General features: G+C 47.6%; 1 protein-coding gene across 1 annotated transcript; it reads right to left on the reverse strand.

Annotated features, from left to right (window-relative positions):
* Positions 1–1,246: 1,246 nt before the first annotated feature.
* Positions 1,247–4,688, reverse strand: LOC149454728 (caveolin-3-like). The gene is made up of 2 exons (XM_089687144.1): positions 4,533–4,688; positions 1,247–1,770 (listed from the first exon to the last, which is right to left on the reverse strand). Exons 1-2 carry the CDS (start codon positions 4,617–4,619, stop codon positions 1,432–1,434), a joined length of 426 nt encoding a protein of 141 aa, XP_089543270.1. The 5' UTR covers positions 4,620–4,688; the 3' UTR covers positions 1,247–1,431.
* Positions 4,689–18,351: the final 13,663 nt, after the last annotated feature.

Here is an 18,351-nt window from a genome sequence, read left to right on the forward strand (position 1 = left end):
TTTCCTCAATCTCCCCTCCCCCGGTGATCAGACTGTACATTGTAACTTTGTAGAAGGAGGAGGCATTTCCTCAGTCTCCCCTCCCCCAGTGATCAGACTGTACATTGTAGAAAATCACAAGGTAAGAGGCTGCAGCAGGAGGCTGATCTGGCTCACTAAGATATACATGAATGTATCATTTCTGGGCTGTCTTCTCAGTCCTGGAAGTAGATGTTGACCCTGAAGGGTGACCCTGAATGGTGGCCCTGAATGGTGGCCCTGAATGGTGGCCCTGAATGATGACCCTGAATGGTGGCCCTGAATGGTGGCCCTGAATGGTGACCCTGAATGGTGGCCCTGAATGGTGACCCTGAATGGTGGCCCTGAATGGTGACCCTGAATGGTGACCCTGAATGATGACCCTGAATGGTGGCCCTGAATGGTGACCCTGAATGGTGACCCTGAATGATGACCCTGAATGGTGGCCCTGAATGGTGACCCTGAATGGTGGCCCTGAATGGTGACCCTGAATGGTGACCCTGAATGATGACCCTGAATGGTGGCCCTGAATGGTGGCCCTGAATGGTGACCCTGAATGGTGGCCCTGAATGGTGACCCTGAATGGTGGCCCTGAATGGTGACCCTGAATGGTGACCCTGAATGATGACCCTGAATGGTGACCCTGAATGGTGGCCCTGAATGGTGACCCTGAATGGTGGCCCTGAATGTTGACCCTGAATGGTGGCCCTGAATCATGACCCTGAATGATGACCCTGAATGCTGACCCTGAATGGTGGCCCTGAATGGTGACCCTGAATGGTGGCCCTGAATGTTGACCCTGAATGGTGGCCCTGAATGATGCCTAAACAAAGTTGGTGCCGTCTCTCTGGAGAGAAGAGCAGATGAAGGCCGGGGGGGGGGAGTACGGTGCCCATTGTGAGAGGGAATACATACCTGGAAGGTCACGCCGGCACATTCATGACATGCATGTAATACATCCGACACGGAATCTAGGAATGTGATTTTGGGTTCTATAAAGCCGTCGTATGCAGAGGTGGACTGACCATTGGAGAACTCTAACACTGCCCAAGGGCCTGGGGTCAGTAGGGGGCCCCATGAGATGCCCCTGGTACCTTTCATAGGCATTTTTGGGTGTGGTTTAAGTGTGGGCAAAGACACAGGGGCCCCATGATCCCCTATTGCCCGGGGGCCCCATGAGTTGTCAGTCCGCCCCTGGTTGTATGAACACATTTCCCGCACACGGAACTGAGCCTGACCCGGAAAACTCTTTATTCATATATGAGATATACAGAATCAATGACAGTCGCGGCTCGGTATTGCCGTAGGCGGTGAAGGGCCACAGTGACTGGGAGGGTCAGGTTGGGCATTGGCGGTGCTGGTTGGGCTGCCCAGGTCCGGGTTTGGGGATCGGTGTCGGGGTTGTCAGTCCATTTATCCTTCCGTTTTGTGGACCTTGATGAAGCTGAGGCACAGGCCGCGGGACTCGTAGCACGGGTCGCATAGACAGTGGACGCAGGAGCTCCAGAAGAGCTTCATACAGGAGAAGTTCATGTTCCACATGCGTATGCAGGGCCCCACGCACCAGATGTGGCAGCACTGGACGCAGGCGAACTCCAGGGCCCAGCAGAAGGCCAGTGGGCAACCGCACAGCACGGAGAGCACGATGTAACAGCAGTTCTTCACCCCGTTGAACGTCTTGTAGGACATTCCCCAGACCCCCGGGATACTGTGCGACCCTTCCGGCTCTCCGAAGGCATCTTCAAAGAGGACCTGTTAGGAGAGAAGACAGTTCAGAGGAGGGGAAACTTGGGTGCTTCAACAGGAGGGGGGAACAAAAAGGGCGAGACCTACAACCTATGCTGCTGTAGTCATTACCAGGTCCCGAGGGTGCTGCATTCTTTGCTTTGGACGGTAAGTGACCTTATCCCGGCATCGGTACCATGTTTTACATATCAGCCCCAAGACCTGCAGAAACCTACCAAAGATTTGGTGACCTTGCCCACCTAGAAGTGTTCCAGCAAAGATGGTGACAACCAGGGGCGGACTGACAACTCATGGGGCCCCCGGGCAATAGGGGATCATGGGGCCCCTGTGTCCTTGCCCAAACTCAAAAAAGCCTATGAAAAAGGTACCAGGGGCATCTCATGGGGCCCCCTACAGTGCCCGAGTTTCCAAATGGTCAGTCCGCCCCTGATGACAACCCTGCGGAATGGGCAGAAATGGGAACTTACTGACACCAAGAGAGGTTTTTTTGGCATCCAGAAAGGTTTCTGAAGCTCCAAGAACACCTTGGAAATGGAAAAGCCAACTGGGGTGCTACAAGCAGTCAACTGCAAGGCCCATCGGTCAGGAACCTGAGTAATAAGAATCCTAAAGTAAAAATGATCAGCATTGGATCTGCCCATCGAGTACCTACAGTATACTCCAGGCCAGAGTGCTGTCTGGGTTCCCCCAGGGTGTCATAAACATGAGACACAATTTGTCCCGGATCAGTGTCATGAGTTGACGGGGGTCCTCTGATGTATAGGGGGACTCTGACCAGAAGGGTGACTCTGATGTGATGGGAGACCTCTGATGTGTTTGGGGAACTTCTGATTTAATGAAGGACCTCTGATGTGTCGGGGGAACTCCTGATATAATGAAGGACCTCTGATATGATGGGGGACCTCTGATGTGTTGAGGGAACCTCTGATGTGATGGGGGGACCTCTGATGTGATGTGGGGACCTCTGATGTGATGGGAGGACCTCTGATGTGTTGGGGGAACCTCTGATGTGATGAGAGGACCTCTGATGTGTTGGGGGAACCCCTGATGTGATGGGGGAACCTCTGATGTGATGAGAGGACCTCTGATGTGTTGGGGGAACCCCTGATGTGATGGGGGACCTCTGATGTGAAAGGAGGGAATCTGATGTGATGGGGGGCTTCTGATGTGATGGGGCAACCTCTGATGTGACGGGGGAACCTCTGATGTGAAAGGAGGGAATTTGATGTGATGGGGCAACCTCTGATGTGATGGGGGACTTCTGATGTGATGGGGGAACTCTGATATGATGGGAGAACCGCTGATGTATTGAGGGACCTCTAATTTGTTTGGGGAACCTCTGATGTGATGGGGGACTTCTGATGTGAAGGGGGGGTTCTGATATGAAGGGAGAAGCTCTGCCGTGATGGGGAATCCTCTGATATGATGGAGGACATCTGATGGGAAACGAGGGGCTCTGATGTGATGGGAGAAAGTCTGATGTGATGGGGGAACCTCTGATGTGATGGGGAACCTCTGATGTGATGGGGAACCTCTGATGTAAAAGGGGGGACTCTGGTATGAAGGGAGAAATTCTGTTGTGATGGGGGAACCTCTGATGTGTAGGAGGAACCTCTGATGTGAAAGGGGGACTCTGATATGAAGGGAGAAACTCTGATGTGATGAGGGACCTCTGATGTGATAAAGGACCTCTGCTGTGATGGGGGGACCTCTGATGTGATGAGGGACCTCTGATGTGATGGGGGGACCTCTGCTGTGATGGGGGGACCTCTGATGTGATGAGGGACCTCTGATGTGATTATAGGACCTCTGATGTGATGAGGGACTCTGCTGTAATGAGGGACCTCTGCTGTGATGGGGGGACCTCTGATGTGATGAGGGACCTCTGATGTGATGAGGGACCTCTGCTGTGATGAGGGACCTCTGATGTGATGAGGGACCTCTGATGTGAAGGGGAACCTCTGATGTGATGAGGTACTCTGATGTGATGAGGGACCTCTGATGTGATGAGAGACCTCTGATGTGATGGGGAACCTCTGATGTGATGAGGGACCTCTGATGTGATGAGGGACCTCTGATGTGATGGGGGGGGACCTCTGATGTGATTATAGGACCTCTGATGTGATGAGGGACTCTGCTGTAATGAGGGACCTCTGCTGTGATGGGGGGACCTCTGATGTGATGAGGGACCTCTGATGTGATGAGGGACCTCTGCTGTGATGAGGGACCTCTGATGTGATGAGGGACCTCTGATGTGAAGGGGAACCTCTGATGTGATGAGGTACTCTGATGTGATGAGGGACCTCTGATGTGATGAGGGACCTCTGATGTGATGGGGAACCTCTGATGTGATGAGGGACCTCTGATGTGATGAGGGACTCTGATGTGATGGGGAACCTCTGATGAGATGAGGGACTCTGATGTGATGGGGATCCTCTGATGTGATGAGGGACCTCTGATGTGATGAGGGACTCTGATGTGATGGGGATCCTCTGATGTGATGAGGGACCTCTGATGTGATGAGGAACTCTGATGTGATGGGGATCCTCTGATGTGATGAGGGACCTCTGATGTGATGAGGGACTCTGATGTGATGGGGAACCTCTGATGTGATGAGGGGCTTTGATGTGATGGGGAACCTGACCCCGCAGTGCCCAGGACAGCCGCCCCTCCTGCCCCCCCACCCCTTGCCCGGCCCTGACTTCTATGGTCCAAGCTGAGTGTCCCTGTTTGGTGGATCCCTGAGCCAGCCGGGGCCCCATACTCACTCTGACGTGCTCGTTCATATTGTTGGGGTCTCGGTTGTCCATGTCCAGGGGCATGGGCTCGCTGGGGATGGTCCTGGGCTCGGCCATGTTGGATGGAGGTCGGCTCTGTGGTCAGGGCAGGTCAGTCTCTGCATCCCTTCCATCCTGGGAGGTTTTATATACCTGCAGGGCGAATGTTACTATGAGACCGAACATCAACAGCTCCCTCCTCCCTGCCGGGACAGCTTCACTCCACTGCCATGGAGACCATCCGAGGGATGGGCAGGAGATGGATGGTGTCACCAGATCCGGGGTCACCTGACCGACACCGACACCTAACCACACGTGGCTGGACCGACTCCTTAGAGATATTATGTTACAAAATAAACTCTTCCCCGTATATACAGTGGGGATGGAAAGTTTGGGCGCCCCAGCTAAAAATTTGTATTAATGTGCATAAAGAAGCCAAGGAAAGATGGAAAAATCTCCAAAAGGCATCAAATTACAGATTAGACATTCTTATAATATGTCAACAAAAGTTAGATTTTATTTCCATCATTTACACTTTCAAAATAACAGAAAACAAAAAAATTGCGTCTGCAAAAGTTTGGGCACCCTGCAGAATTTATAGCATGCACTGCCCCCTTTGCCAAGCTGAGACCTGCCAGTGTCATGGATTGTTCTCAATCATCGTCTGGGAAGACCAGGTGATGTCAATCTCAAAGGTTTTAAATGCCCCGACTCATCTGACCTTGCCCCAACAATCAGCACCATGGGTTCTTCTAAGCAGTTGTCTAGAAAACTGAAACTGAAAATAGTTGACGCTCACAAAGCTGGAGAAGGCTATAAGAAGATAGCAAAGCGTTTTCAGATGTCAATATCCTCTGTTCGGAATGTAATTAAGAAATGGCAGTCATCAGGAACAGTGGAAGTTAAAGCAAGATCTGGAAGACCAAGAAAAATATCAGACAGAACAGCTCGCAGGATTGTGAGAAAAACAATTCAAAACCCACGTTTGACTGCACGATCCCTCCAGAAAGATCTGGCAGACACTGGAGTTGTGGTCACTATTCCGCTATAAAGAGATACTTGTACAAATATGGTCTTCATGGAAGAGTCATCAGAAGAAAACCTCTTCTACGTCCTCACCACAAAAATCATCGTTTGAACTTTGCAAATGAACATATAGACAAGCCTGATGCATTTTGGAAACAAGTTCTGTGGACCGATGAGGTTAAAATTGAACTTTTTGGCCAGAATGAGCAAAGGTACGTTTGGAGAAGAAGGGGCACAGAATTTAATGAAAAGAACCTCTGTCCAACTGTTAAGCATGGGGTTGGATCAATCATGCTTTGGGGTTGTGTTGCAGCCAGTGGCACAGGGAACATCTCACGAGTAGAAGGAAAAATGGATTCAATAAAATTTCAGCAAATTTTGGATGGTAACTTGATGCCATCTGTGAAAAAGCTGAAGTTAAAGAGAGGATGGCTTCTACAAATGGATAATGATCCTAAACACACCTCGAAATCCCCGGGGGTATACATCAAGAGGCGTAAACTGAAGGTTTTGCCATGGCCTTCACAATCTCCTGACCTCAACATCATTGAAAATCTATGGATAGACCTTAAAAGAGCCGTGCGTGACAGACAGCCCAGAAATCTCAAAGAACTGGAAGACTTTTGTAAGGAAGAATGGGCAAAGATACCTCAAACAAGAATTGAAAGACTCTTGGCTGGCTACAAAAAGCGTTTACAAGCTGTGATACTTGCCAAAGGGGGCAGTACAAGATATTAACTCTGCAGGGGGCCCAAACTTTTGCAGACGCCATTTTTTTGTTTTCTGTTATTTTGAAAGTGTAAATGATGGAAATAAAATCTAACTTTTGTTGACATATTATAAGAATGTCTAATCTGTAATTTGATGCCTTTTGGAGATTTTTCCATCTTTCCTTGGCTTCTTTATGCACATTAATACACATTTTTAGCTGGGGTGCCCAAACTTTCCATCCCCACTGTACACTCACCGGCCTCTGTATTAGGTACACTTGGTAACACAAATGGCTAATCGGCCAATCACAGCAACTCCATGCATTTACGCATCAGATGCGGTGAAGATGACTTGCTGAAGTTCAAACTGGGGAAGAAAGGGGATTTAAGTGACCTTGAACGTGGCATGGTTGGTGGTGCCAAATGGGCTGGTCTGAGTATTTAGAAAACTGCTGATCTCCTGGGATTTTCCCGCACAACCATCTCTAAGGTTTACAGAGAATGGTCCGAAAAAGAGAAAATATCCAGTGAGTGGCAGTTGTGTGGAGGAAAATGCCTTGTTGAGGTCAGAGGTCAGAGGGGAATGGGCAGCTGGTTCCAGATGAAGGAAAGGCAACAGTAACTCCAATAACCACTTGTTACACCCAAGGTGTGCAGAATACCATCTCTGAACGCACAACATGTCCAACCTTGAAGCAGATGGGCTACAACAGCAGAAAACCACGCCGGTGCCACTGCTGTCTGCAGAAGACCACGCCAGTGCCACTTCTGTCAGCAGAACACCATACTGGGTGCCACTCCTGTCAGCAGAAGACCATACTGGGTGCCAATCCTGTCAACAGAAGACCATACTAGGTGCCACTGCTGTCAGCAGAAGACCATACTGGGTGCCACTCCTGTCAGCAGAAGACCACACCGGGTGCCACTCCTGTCAGCAGAAGACCATACTAGGTGCCACTCCTGTCAGCAGAAGACCACACCGGGTGCCACTCCTGTCAGCAGAAGACCATACTAGGTGCCACTCCTGTCAGCAGAAGACCACACCGGGTGCCACTCCTGTCAGCAGAAGACCATACTAGGTGCCACTCCTGTCAGCAGAAGACCATACTGGGTGCCACTCCTGTCAGCAGAAGACCATACTGGGTGCCACTCCTGTCAGCAGAAGACCATACTGGGTGCCATTCCTGTCAGCAGAAGACTATACTGGGTGCCACTCCTGTCAGCTAAGAACAGGAAACAGAGGTTATAATTCGCACAGACTCACCAATGTTGGCACACTATGGCGGCTCTACACGCCGCTTTTGCGCGGGAACAGCAGACCATTCACATGAATGGGGTGCTCTGCCTGTGTCTCATGCAGGGAAAATGTTCCTGCACCATTTTAAAATGCAGCGGCAGGAAAATCGCACCGTGAGATTGGCCCGGCGGTTCCCGCGCTGCATTTTTAGATGCATGAGGGTGCCATAAAGAACTAACGGCAGCCCCGCGTGTCTGTAGAGAGCAGCATGTTTTTGCTGCGGGGGAGGGGGGGCGGTGGGTGCAGAGACAGGTGTGATTCCTGCACCCGCAACCACCCGTGTCAGCGTGAACCTAGCCTGAAGGTCGGGTCACACTAGGAACCGATACCTTTGGAAACGCACTGCAACCGGATGGCGCGGTACTTCTGTAGCATGTGACACCTCCTGCAGATCACACATGCAGTGTGTGGGAAACATGCACAGAACATGCACAGAACAAACACAGAACACGGGTTTCCCGCACTGCATTCTAGTGTGAATGGGCCCTAAAAACGTGTAAGTAGACATGTGGAACGCACACGGAATGCACATGGAACACACACAGAACGCACACAGAATGCACATGGAATGCACAGGGAACTCACATGGAACGCACACTGAACGCACACGGAATGCACACTGACCACACACGGAATGCACACGGAATGCACACTGACCGCACACAGAATGCCCACTGACCGCACACGGAATGCACACGGAATGCACACTGACCACACACGGAATGCACACAGAATGCACACGGAACGCACATGGAACGCACACTGACCACACACGGAATGCACACAGAATGCACATGGAACGCACACTGACCGCACACGGAATGCACAGAGAACGCACGCTTGGCGTTGATAGATGCAATGACACAAACTTGAGATTCAGACCTCGGCTGGAAGAAAATATTTGCATCCGGATCTCCTTGAATTTTAATTCAGTTCTAGAAGGATGTAATGTGGAAGAGGGAATGTACAGCACAGTGTATAGTGCGCATGTCTGGACAGCAGCATTGTCAGTCTGGGGGGGAGGGGAGTGTTAGATAGACTAGTAGATTTAGCTACACTAACACATTGAAACCAAACCCCACCTCACACTTTATAATCAGTGACAGCAAATTGAAAGAAAGAAAGACTAAAAATAGAAGATGAATGCAGCCGCCATATCTAAGCACCAGTAAGCTGCAACAGAGAATAAATGACGTTTTCCAATATATGGGATTACTGCCGGCATTAGAGGGATGGAGATATCTCCGGTGGGGGCTTTACTATTTTATACAGCACTGTGCAAACTGCCGGTAAATCCTGTATAATAATAATAATTCTATTAAATCCTGTTTATTAATAATAATAATAATAATAATAATATATATAAATCCTGTATAATAATAATAATTCTATTAAATCCTGTTTATTATTATTATTATTATAATACAGGATTTATATATTATTATTATTATTATACAGGATTTATATATATTATTATTAATAAACAGGATTTCATAGAATTATTATTATACAGTATTTATATAGCGCCAAAAAGGTTTGCTCAGCGCTGTACATTATAGTGGGGGACAGAACATGAGACAATACAGCAACAGACAATACACGAGGGGTTCGAGGACCCTGCTCTTTCGAGCTTACAATCTAATAATAATATAATAACAATATATAAATCCTGTATAATAATAATAATAATATATAAATCCTGTATAATAATAATATATAAATCCTGTATAATAATAATATATAAATTCTGTATAATAATAATATATAAATCCTGTATAATAATAATATATAAATCTTGTGTAATAATAATAATATATAAATTCTGTATAATAATAATAACATATAAATCCTGTATAATAATAATAATAATAATATATAAATCCTGTATAATAATAATAATAATAATATATAAATCCTGTATAATAATAATATATAAATCTTGTGTAATAATAATAATATATAAATTCTGTATAATAATAATAATATATAAATTCTGTATAATAATAATAACATATAAATCCTGTATAATAATAATAATAATAATATATAAATTCTGTAATATAATAATAATATATAAATTCTGTATAATAATAATAATAATATATAAATCCTGTATAATAATAATATATAAATTCTGTATAATAATAATAATAATATATAAATCCTGTATAATAATAATAATATATAAATTCTGTATAATAATAATATATAAATTCTGTATAATAATAATAACATATAAATCCTGTATTATAATAATAATAATATATAAATTCTGTAATATAATAATAATATATAAATTCTGTAATATAATAATAATAGTAATATATAAATCCTGTATAATAATAATAAATGCTATGCCGAATGATTTATGAAGCGTTACGAGGCGTCCTTCCCTCCCTAGTGCGGGGAGTGGGGGGTAGGTATTGGTTTAGAGCCTGGTTACCCGTGTTAGTATACAGAGGGGTGACAGGCCGTAGCTGAGGCCACTCCGTGTACACACATCAATCACTGGGATCTGAGGGCCGAACACTCCTTCTACACGCAGACACACGGTACATAGACACGCATATCACATAGTAACAAAATCACAATCAATCACATGTCAAAAATATCTGTTCTGGCATAACATTTTTTATTTCCTTTTTTTTCCTATTGTTTTTTTTTTTATTTTTTCCTCACTTTTTTTTACATTTTTTCTCACATTTTTTTTTTAATTTCTTTTTATTTTTTTTTTTACTTTTTTGTTAACTTTTTTCACTTTTTTTTACATTTTGTTTACATCATTTTTTTCTAATTTGTCCTATGGAGATTATGGAGATCTAAGTGCTTTCTGTCAGCTGTAGACACATTTTAGAGGAAGGACCCCCAGCACTGATTTCAGACTTTTTCGTGTTAAAGCGGAGTTCCGCCTAAAAGTGGAATCTTCCTCACCTATCTTCCTCCTCCCCTCCTCCGCTGCCACATTTGGCACCTTTCGGGGGTGGGGGGGTACCTGGAAGTCCCCCCCCCTTCCCCCGCAGCCCTCTTAGAAGCATGTGGCTCCTTCGCTTCACGCATGCGCAGTAGGAAACCAGCCATGAAGCCGCAGTGGGTTGCCCTTAGTCAAGATGGCAGCACCAGCCGATTGAAGAATCAGCTCAGGGTGAGGACACTGCCAGATTCCTTTTTCTGACAGGCACTTGCTCCCACTTCTGCATCTCTCGCCTAGGCAAGGATTGTGGAAGTTCGCATGTCACATATTCCATTTTGCGCATGCGTAGTGGGCAGTCAGGTGTGAACAGGGCTGGGACAAGGGATGGGCATGAGGGGCCCTGGGCGCTGTGGTATCATGTGAAGTGGGGGGGCGCTGTGGTATCATGTGAAGCGGGGGGGCGCTGTGGGGAGAGTTCCTACCAGGGGCGGACTGACCATTTGGAAACTCGGGCACTGCCCGATGGCCCGGGGTCAGTAGGGGGCCCTATGAGATGCCCCTGGTACCTTTTTCATAGGCTTTTTTGACTTTGGGCAAGGATACAGGGGCCCCATGATGCCCTATTGCCCAGGGGCCCCATGAGTTGTCAGTCCGCCCCTGGTTCCTACCGTATAGGCTGGCAGGAGTAGTGACAGCAGCTTCAGAGTAACAAGCAATTGTGCTAAGAGGGGATGAGATTATTTGTGCTAAGGACAGGGGGGGAGAGGATAAGTGCTAGGAGGGGGTTTGGGGGGGATGCGTGCTAGGAGGAGGCATGGGGGGGGAGAGGATTTATACTGGGAGGAGAAAATGTGGGGGTGGCGGGGGGGGGGGGAATTTGTGCTAGGAGGGGTGATTTAAGGGTATTAGTGATGGGAAGGGGGATGGGGGGAAGAGGATTTATACTAAGAGGGGGGACTTGTGTTAAGAAGGTATTTGAGAGGGGATTTGTGCTAGGAGGTGGCATTTAATGGGGGGATTTGTGCTAGGAGGGGGGATTTGTGTTAGGAGGTGACATTTGAGGGGGGATTTGTGCTAGGAGGTGACATGTAAGGGGGGATTTGTGCTAGGAGGTGACATTTGAGGAGGGATTTGAGCTAGGAGGGGGGGTTTGAGCTAGGAGGCGGGATTTGAGGGGAGATTTGTGCTAGGAAGGGGAATTTGTGCTAGGAGGGGGGATTTGTGCTAGGAGGGGGGATTTGTGCTAGGAGGTGACATTTGAGGGGGAGTTTGTGCTAGGAAGGGGGATTTGAGGGGAGATTTGTGCTAGGAAGGGGAATTTGTGCTAGGAGGGGGGATTTGAGGGGAGATTTGTGCTAGGAAGGGGAATTTGTGCTAAGAGGGGGGATTTGAGGCGGGGATTTGTGCTAGGAGGGGGGATTTGTGCTAGGAGGGGGGATTTGAGGTGGGGATTTGTGCTAGGAGGGGGGATTTGAGGGGGGATTTGTGCTAGGAGGGGGGATTTGTGCTAGGAGGGGGGATTTGAGGGGAGATTTGTGCTAGGAAGGGGAATTTGTGCTAGGAGGGGGGATTTGAGGGGAGATTTGTGCTAGGAAGGGGAATTTGTGCTAAGAGGGGGGATTTGAGGTGGGGATTTGTGCTAGGAGGGGGGATTTGAGGGGGGATTTGTGCTAGGAGGGGGGATTTGAGGGGGGGGGGCTGCTAGGAGGGGGTTTTGAGGGGGGATTTGTGCTAGGAGGTGACATTTGAGGGGGTTGGATTTGTGCTAGGAGGTGACATTTGAGGGGGATTTGTGCTAGGAGGCGACATTTGAGGGGGGATTTGTGCTAGGAGGGGGGATTTGAGGGGGTATTTGTGCTAGGAGGTGATATTTGAGGGAGGATTTGTGCTAGGAGGGGGGTTTGAGGGAGGGATTTGTGCTAGGAGGGAGTATTTTGGGGAGGGAGATTTGAGCTGGGAGGGGGGATTTGTACTGAAAGAGGGGGACGTTTTTGTTTGGGGAGAATTTTGGCTTGGTAAAGGAATTTATACTTAAGGGGGAAGGGTGCAAATTAGTGCTCACATTTTTTATGGGGGAGGGGAGAGAGGATGTTTTCTGACACACAATGTTCATACATTTTTTGGGGGGGCAGTTTGGCATCTTCGTCTTGAGTGGTAGATGACCTTCTCCTGGTACTGGGGGTTGGGCACAGGGATACCGAATGCAGACATCCAGCAACAGGGATGACCAGATCTGCGTAGCTGAGACCAGACTGTATCAAATTCAAGCAAGTTTATTAACTGAGAAATAAAATCCATCCAATCACCAGCAACCGAAACACAGCAAATGTGAAAATACAAGTAAACCGCAACCAACTGACAAAAATACCCAACAGCCCCGTAACAGAACGCCCAGCTAGCAACTAACTATATACAATACATACAAAATGGGGAACACAGATTATAGGGTAAAACCGAAGGTGTAAGGAAAGGGGGGTACTGGGATCAGGAACAAGGGGGGTAGATATAAGGGAGAGGGGTACAAGGGAGCAGGGCACAGGATATAAGAACAAGGCAAGAGCAGGATAACTCAGCAAGCGGCATCTGGGTAGCAGGCAAAACACTGAAGCAAAAGAGTATAGTAGAGGAGGGGACTAAATACCCTCCCAGCAACCAGCATCAGGTGGAGATTAATTGCTAGGCTCTGCTGGCTGCTGGGAGACACCAACTGGTGGACACCAGAACTACAACCATCTGCTCTAGGAACGACAGTGCCACCAGCAGGTGAGCCAGGTCCTGACATTGGGGGACACGAACCCATATAATTGAAAACCCCGTGTGGTTGGGAGCAGTGATGCTTGTGAAGTGTAAAAGGAAACATTAAAACTACAAAACTCCAATAAAAACCATGCCGGGGGGGGCGGGGCCTGACACTGCCTGTGAAGTGACCCATCTGTGCGATGTTTATAGTTTACTACAATCTGCCATTTAGATTGCTGGCAAAATGACAGTTCCAAGTTCCATTTGTTCTGTCTGTAAACAACTCAGCCAGGGGGTTCCCTTCACCTATCCTAGATGGGGGTCTGGTGAAGATATTAACAAAAAAAAAACAGTGTGGGGTTCCCTCATAATTCACAACAGGTCCTTTAAGGCTAGTATGAATTTTAAGGGGGACCCTATACAAACAAAATGGCACGAGGTTCCCCCCAAATCCTTTACAAGATCCTTCATATCTAGTATGGATTTTATGGGGGAACCCTATTAAGAAAATCAAGAAAAAAAGGTGACATCATTGACTAAATATGGTCATGCCCATATAGGGTTAAAGACCCCACCCCTTTTGTATATATGAACTGTAATGCCCCTGGAACTGTCAGTAGGGGGCGAGCAGTCATCAGGTTCAGACGTGCTTTTGATATTTTTTAATTTCAGGTCGGTGGGTGTCGTGATTGAGATGGATCTGCAAGGCTGGAAGCCGTGATCAGCAGTGAAGGGACTTTTTTTCTTAATAAAGGACTTTGTTTTTATTCCCATTTTCCATGTCCTTTGTGGATGATCAGCAGTACTATGTATATACTGATTATTGCCTCTTCTTGGTCTGATCTATACAATTCTATATCAAATATTTATATCCTCCCTCCGGCCTTCCCTTCAGTCTTGCACAGTTGTACTGACCCGCCAGGTACACGCACACGCCTCATTGAACATGTCTGCACCTATAAACAGAGAAAACATTCTGAACTTTCCGAGCCCAGCAATCAAACCCCCCCCCCCATCACCTCCCCCCACCATCCTTGTCTCCATGTACATCTGAAGTAATGATGCAGTTACCATAGAAACCAATCAGGTTGCGGTGCCGAGTTAAACGCCGGCGTATATTTAATTTCGTGTGTTCCCCCAAACCTCTTGATTAGAACAGTGAAAACAAACACAGGCGTCACGGTAGATCGGTTGAAATTAATCAAAATTAAGCGGGTGGTGGAGTTCCGGGCGTCTTTGGGGGGAAGTGGCTGCAACTGCAAAGGAACTACTAGAGGCACCTTATATGACATAATAATAAATATGACATAATATCCGATCAATGAATGACATCACATTGTTTCCTCTCTGCATTGTCTCCTCTATACATTGTATCCTCTCTGCATTGTATCCTCTCTACATTGTATCCTCCCTGCATTGTATCCTCTCTGCATTGTGTCCTCTCTGCATTGTATCCTCTATACATTGTGTCCTCTCTGCATTGTATCCTCTATACATTGTATCCTCTCTGCATTGTATCCTCTCTGCATTGTATCCTCTATACATTGTGTCCTCTCTGCATTGTATCCTCTATACATTGTATCCTCTCTGCATTGTATCCTCTATACATTGTATCCTCTCTGCATTGTATCCTCTCTACATTGTATCCTCTCTGCATTGTATCCTCTCTGCATTGTATCCTCTATACCAGTGATGGCGAACCCGTGGCACGCGTGCCACAGCTGGCACGCCGAGCCTTATCTGTGGGCACGCCAGGAGAATCCAGCGGCGCGCTGTCTTCCCGGCTGTAGTGTGCGTGACAGCCGGGTCCCAAGTGCGCATGCACAAGAAGCAGTGCTCTTTGTAAATGGTAAGGCGGTACCTGGGACACATGACAGATCCCAGAAGCCGCCGGACCAATCACAAAGCGCAGCGCTTCTCGCGCATGCGCACTGGGCATCCGGCTGTCCGACGAGCGCCCACACTACAGAAGCCGGGAAGACAGCGCGCGGCTGGATCGAGGAACAGGTAAGATAAAAAAAAAACTCTGTGGAAGTAAGAGCGGGTACCTGTCAAATTCAGGTACCCGCTCCCCCTCCCTCCCCAAAGGTCAGCAGTCATCTCTGTACTGTCCGCAGTCTCTGGTCATCCCCTGTACTGTCCACAGTCTCTGGTCATCCCTGTACTGTCCGCAGTCTCTGGTCATCCCTGTACTATGTCCGCAGTCTCTGGTCATCCCTGTACTATGTCCGCAGTCTCTGGTCATCCCCTGTACTGTCAGCAGTCTCTGGTCATCCCTGTACTGTGTCCGCAGTCTCTGGTCATCCCTGTACTGTCCGCAGTCTCTGGTCATCTCCTGTACTGTCCGCAGTCTCTGGTCATCCCTGTACTGTTCGCAGTCTCTGGTCATCTCCTGTACTGTGTCCGCAGTCTCTGGTCATCTCCTGTACTGTCCGCAGTCTCTGGTCATCCCTGTACTGTGTCCGCAGTCTCTGGTCATCCCTGTACTGTGTCCGCAGTCTCTGGTCATCTCCTGTACTATGTCTGCAGTCTCTGGTCATCCCTGTACTGTCCGCAGTCTCTGGTCATCTCCTGTACTGTGTCCGCAGTCTCTGGTCATCTCCTGTACTGTGTCCGCAGTCTCTGGTCATCCCTGTACTATGTCTGCAGTCTCTGGTCATCTCCTGTACTGTGTCCGCAGTCTCTGGTCATCCCTGTACTGTCCGCAGTCTCTGGTCATCCCTGTACTGTGTCCACAGTCTCTGGTCATCCCTGTGCTGTGTCCGCAGTCTCTGGTCATCTCCTGTACTGTGTCCGCAGTCTCTGGTCATCTCCTGTACTTTCCGCAGTCTCTGGTCATCCCTGCACTGTCCGCAGTCACTGGTCATCCCTGTACTGTGTCCGCAGTCTCTGGTCATCCCTGTACTGTCCGCAGTCTCTGGTCATCCCTGTACTGTGTCCGCAGTCTCTGGTCATCCCTGTACTGTGTCTGCAGTCTCTGGTCATCCCTGTACTGTCCGCAGTCTCTGGTCATCTCCTATACTGTCCGCAGTCTCTGGTCATCCCCTGTACTGTCCGCAGTCTCTGGTCATCTCCTGTACTGTGTCCGCAGTCTCTGGTCATCCCTGTACTGTGTCCGCAGTCTCTGGTCATCCCTGTACTGTGTCCGCAGTCTCTGGTCATCCCTGTACTGTCCGCAGTCTCTGGTCATCCCTGTACTGTCCGCAGTCTCTGGTCATCCCTGTACTATGTCCGCAGTCTCTGGTCATCTCCTGTACTATGTCTGCAGTCTCTGGTCATCCCCTGTACTGTGTCCGCAGTCTCTGGTCATCTCCTGTACTGTGTCCGCAGTCTCTGGTCATCCCTGTACTGTTAATTAGTTTGCACTACTGTACGAGTTGTTTTTTCTAAACCAAAAGCTCGATATTCAGGTTTCATTGCAGTGTTGGCACTTTGAAAGAAATAAGTTGGTTTTGGGTTGCAGTTTGGGCACTCGGGCTCAAAAAGGTTCGCCATCACTGCTCTATACATTGTATCCTCTGTAGATGTATCCCCTCTATGTTGTATCTTCTCTACATTGTATCCTCTCTGCATTGTATCCTCTATACATTGTATCCTCTCTGCATTGTATCCTCTCTGCATTGTGTTCTCTCTGCATTGTATCCTCTCTACATTGTATCCTCCCTGCATTGTATCCTCTCTGCATTGTATCCTCTCTACATTGTATCCTCCCTGCATTGTATCCTCTCTGCATTGTATCCTCTCTACATTGTATCCTCCCTGCATTGTATCCTCTCTGCATTGTATCCTCTCTGCATTGTATCCTCCCTGCATTGTATCCTCTCTGCATTGTATCCTCCATACATTGTATCCTCCCTGCATTGTATCCTCTATACATTGTATCCTCTCTGCATTGTATCCTCCATACATTGTATCCTCCCTGCATTGTATCCTCTCTACATTGTATCCTCTCTGCATTGTATCCTCTGTAGATGTATCCCCTCTATGTTGTATCTTCTCTACATTGTATCCTCTCTGCATTGTATCCTCTATACATTGTATCTTCTCTACATTGTATCCTCTCTGCATTGTATCCTCTATACATTGTATCCTCTCTGCATTGTATCCTCTGTAGATGTATCCCCTCTATGTTGTATCTTCTCTACATAGTATCCTCTATACATTGTATCCTCTATACATTGTATCCTCTCTGTATTGTGTCCTCTCTACATTGTATCCTCTCTGCATTGTATCCTCTGTAGATGTATCCCCTCTATGTTGTATCCTCTCTAGATGTATGCTGCACTGTATCCTCTCTGCATTGTATCCTCTCTGCACTGTATCCTCTCTACATTGTATCCTCTCTGCATTGTATCCTCTCTGCATTGTATCCTCTCTGCATTGTGATATAACACGGTAACAAGGCCACCAGCCGTGGTCACTCCCACTATTATGCTGCGCTGACTGCAGGTCCTCTATAGGTAGATTCTCCAGTTGCGTTTGTTATGAGCCTCCCCCGAAGGGCAGGCTTCTCCCGTTACCCTCTGCCCCGGGCTCTTCTGGTTCTAGATTATATAGGACAGTCTATCCCCACTCAGGGGAAGGACCTCACTAAAAGGGGCACCAACCCCTGCTTACACTGCCCCCCCGTGCCGAGGGTACCACAGTTTTGGAGGGGTAAGGTGTGGCTACAACTGAACAATACAAAGGCCATAACATGATACAAAAGATACATCATATAAACATGACATCAATGCATAACATACAGGCATTCTACCCGGCCGATCACTTACATTGTTACAAACTGCATACAAAGTATGGAAATAACAAACTGCGCCTTTTGAAAAACTAACAGACGGAATTTACAAATAACGACCGGGGTCAGGAGAGTCCCTCCATTCCCCAGGGACCAGTTGCTGTTGGTGCACATAATAATTCAAATGAAGACTGCCACCACCTTGTCCAAGCAAACATGTCCGCCATAATTCCATTCGATATAACACCAACGGAATTCATGAATAGTAGCCGAGTCCCCTGTGAGAGAAGTCCTACATTTTGGTCCCTGTAGAGGTTCCCATATAGCAGTCTCATAATTTTTTTGTCGATTTTTTGTCGACAGGGCCTCAGGATTGTACAGGAAGTCTTGTG

Source organism: Staurois parvus, unplaced genomic scaffold, assembly GCF_062004578.1.
Source record: "Staurois parvus isolate SC_StPar_1 unplaced genomic scaffold, SC_StPar_1.0 ptg000419l, whole genome shotgun sequence".
Taxonomy (NCBI): Eukaryota; Metazoa; Chordata; class Amphibia; order Anura; family Ranidae; genus Staurois; species Staurois parvus.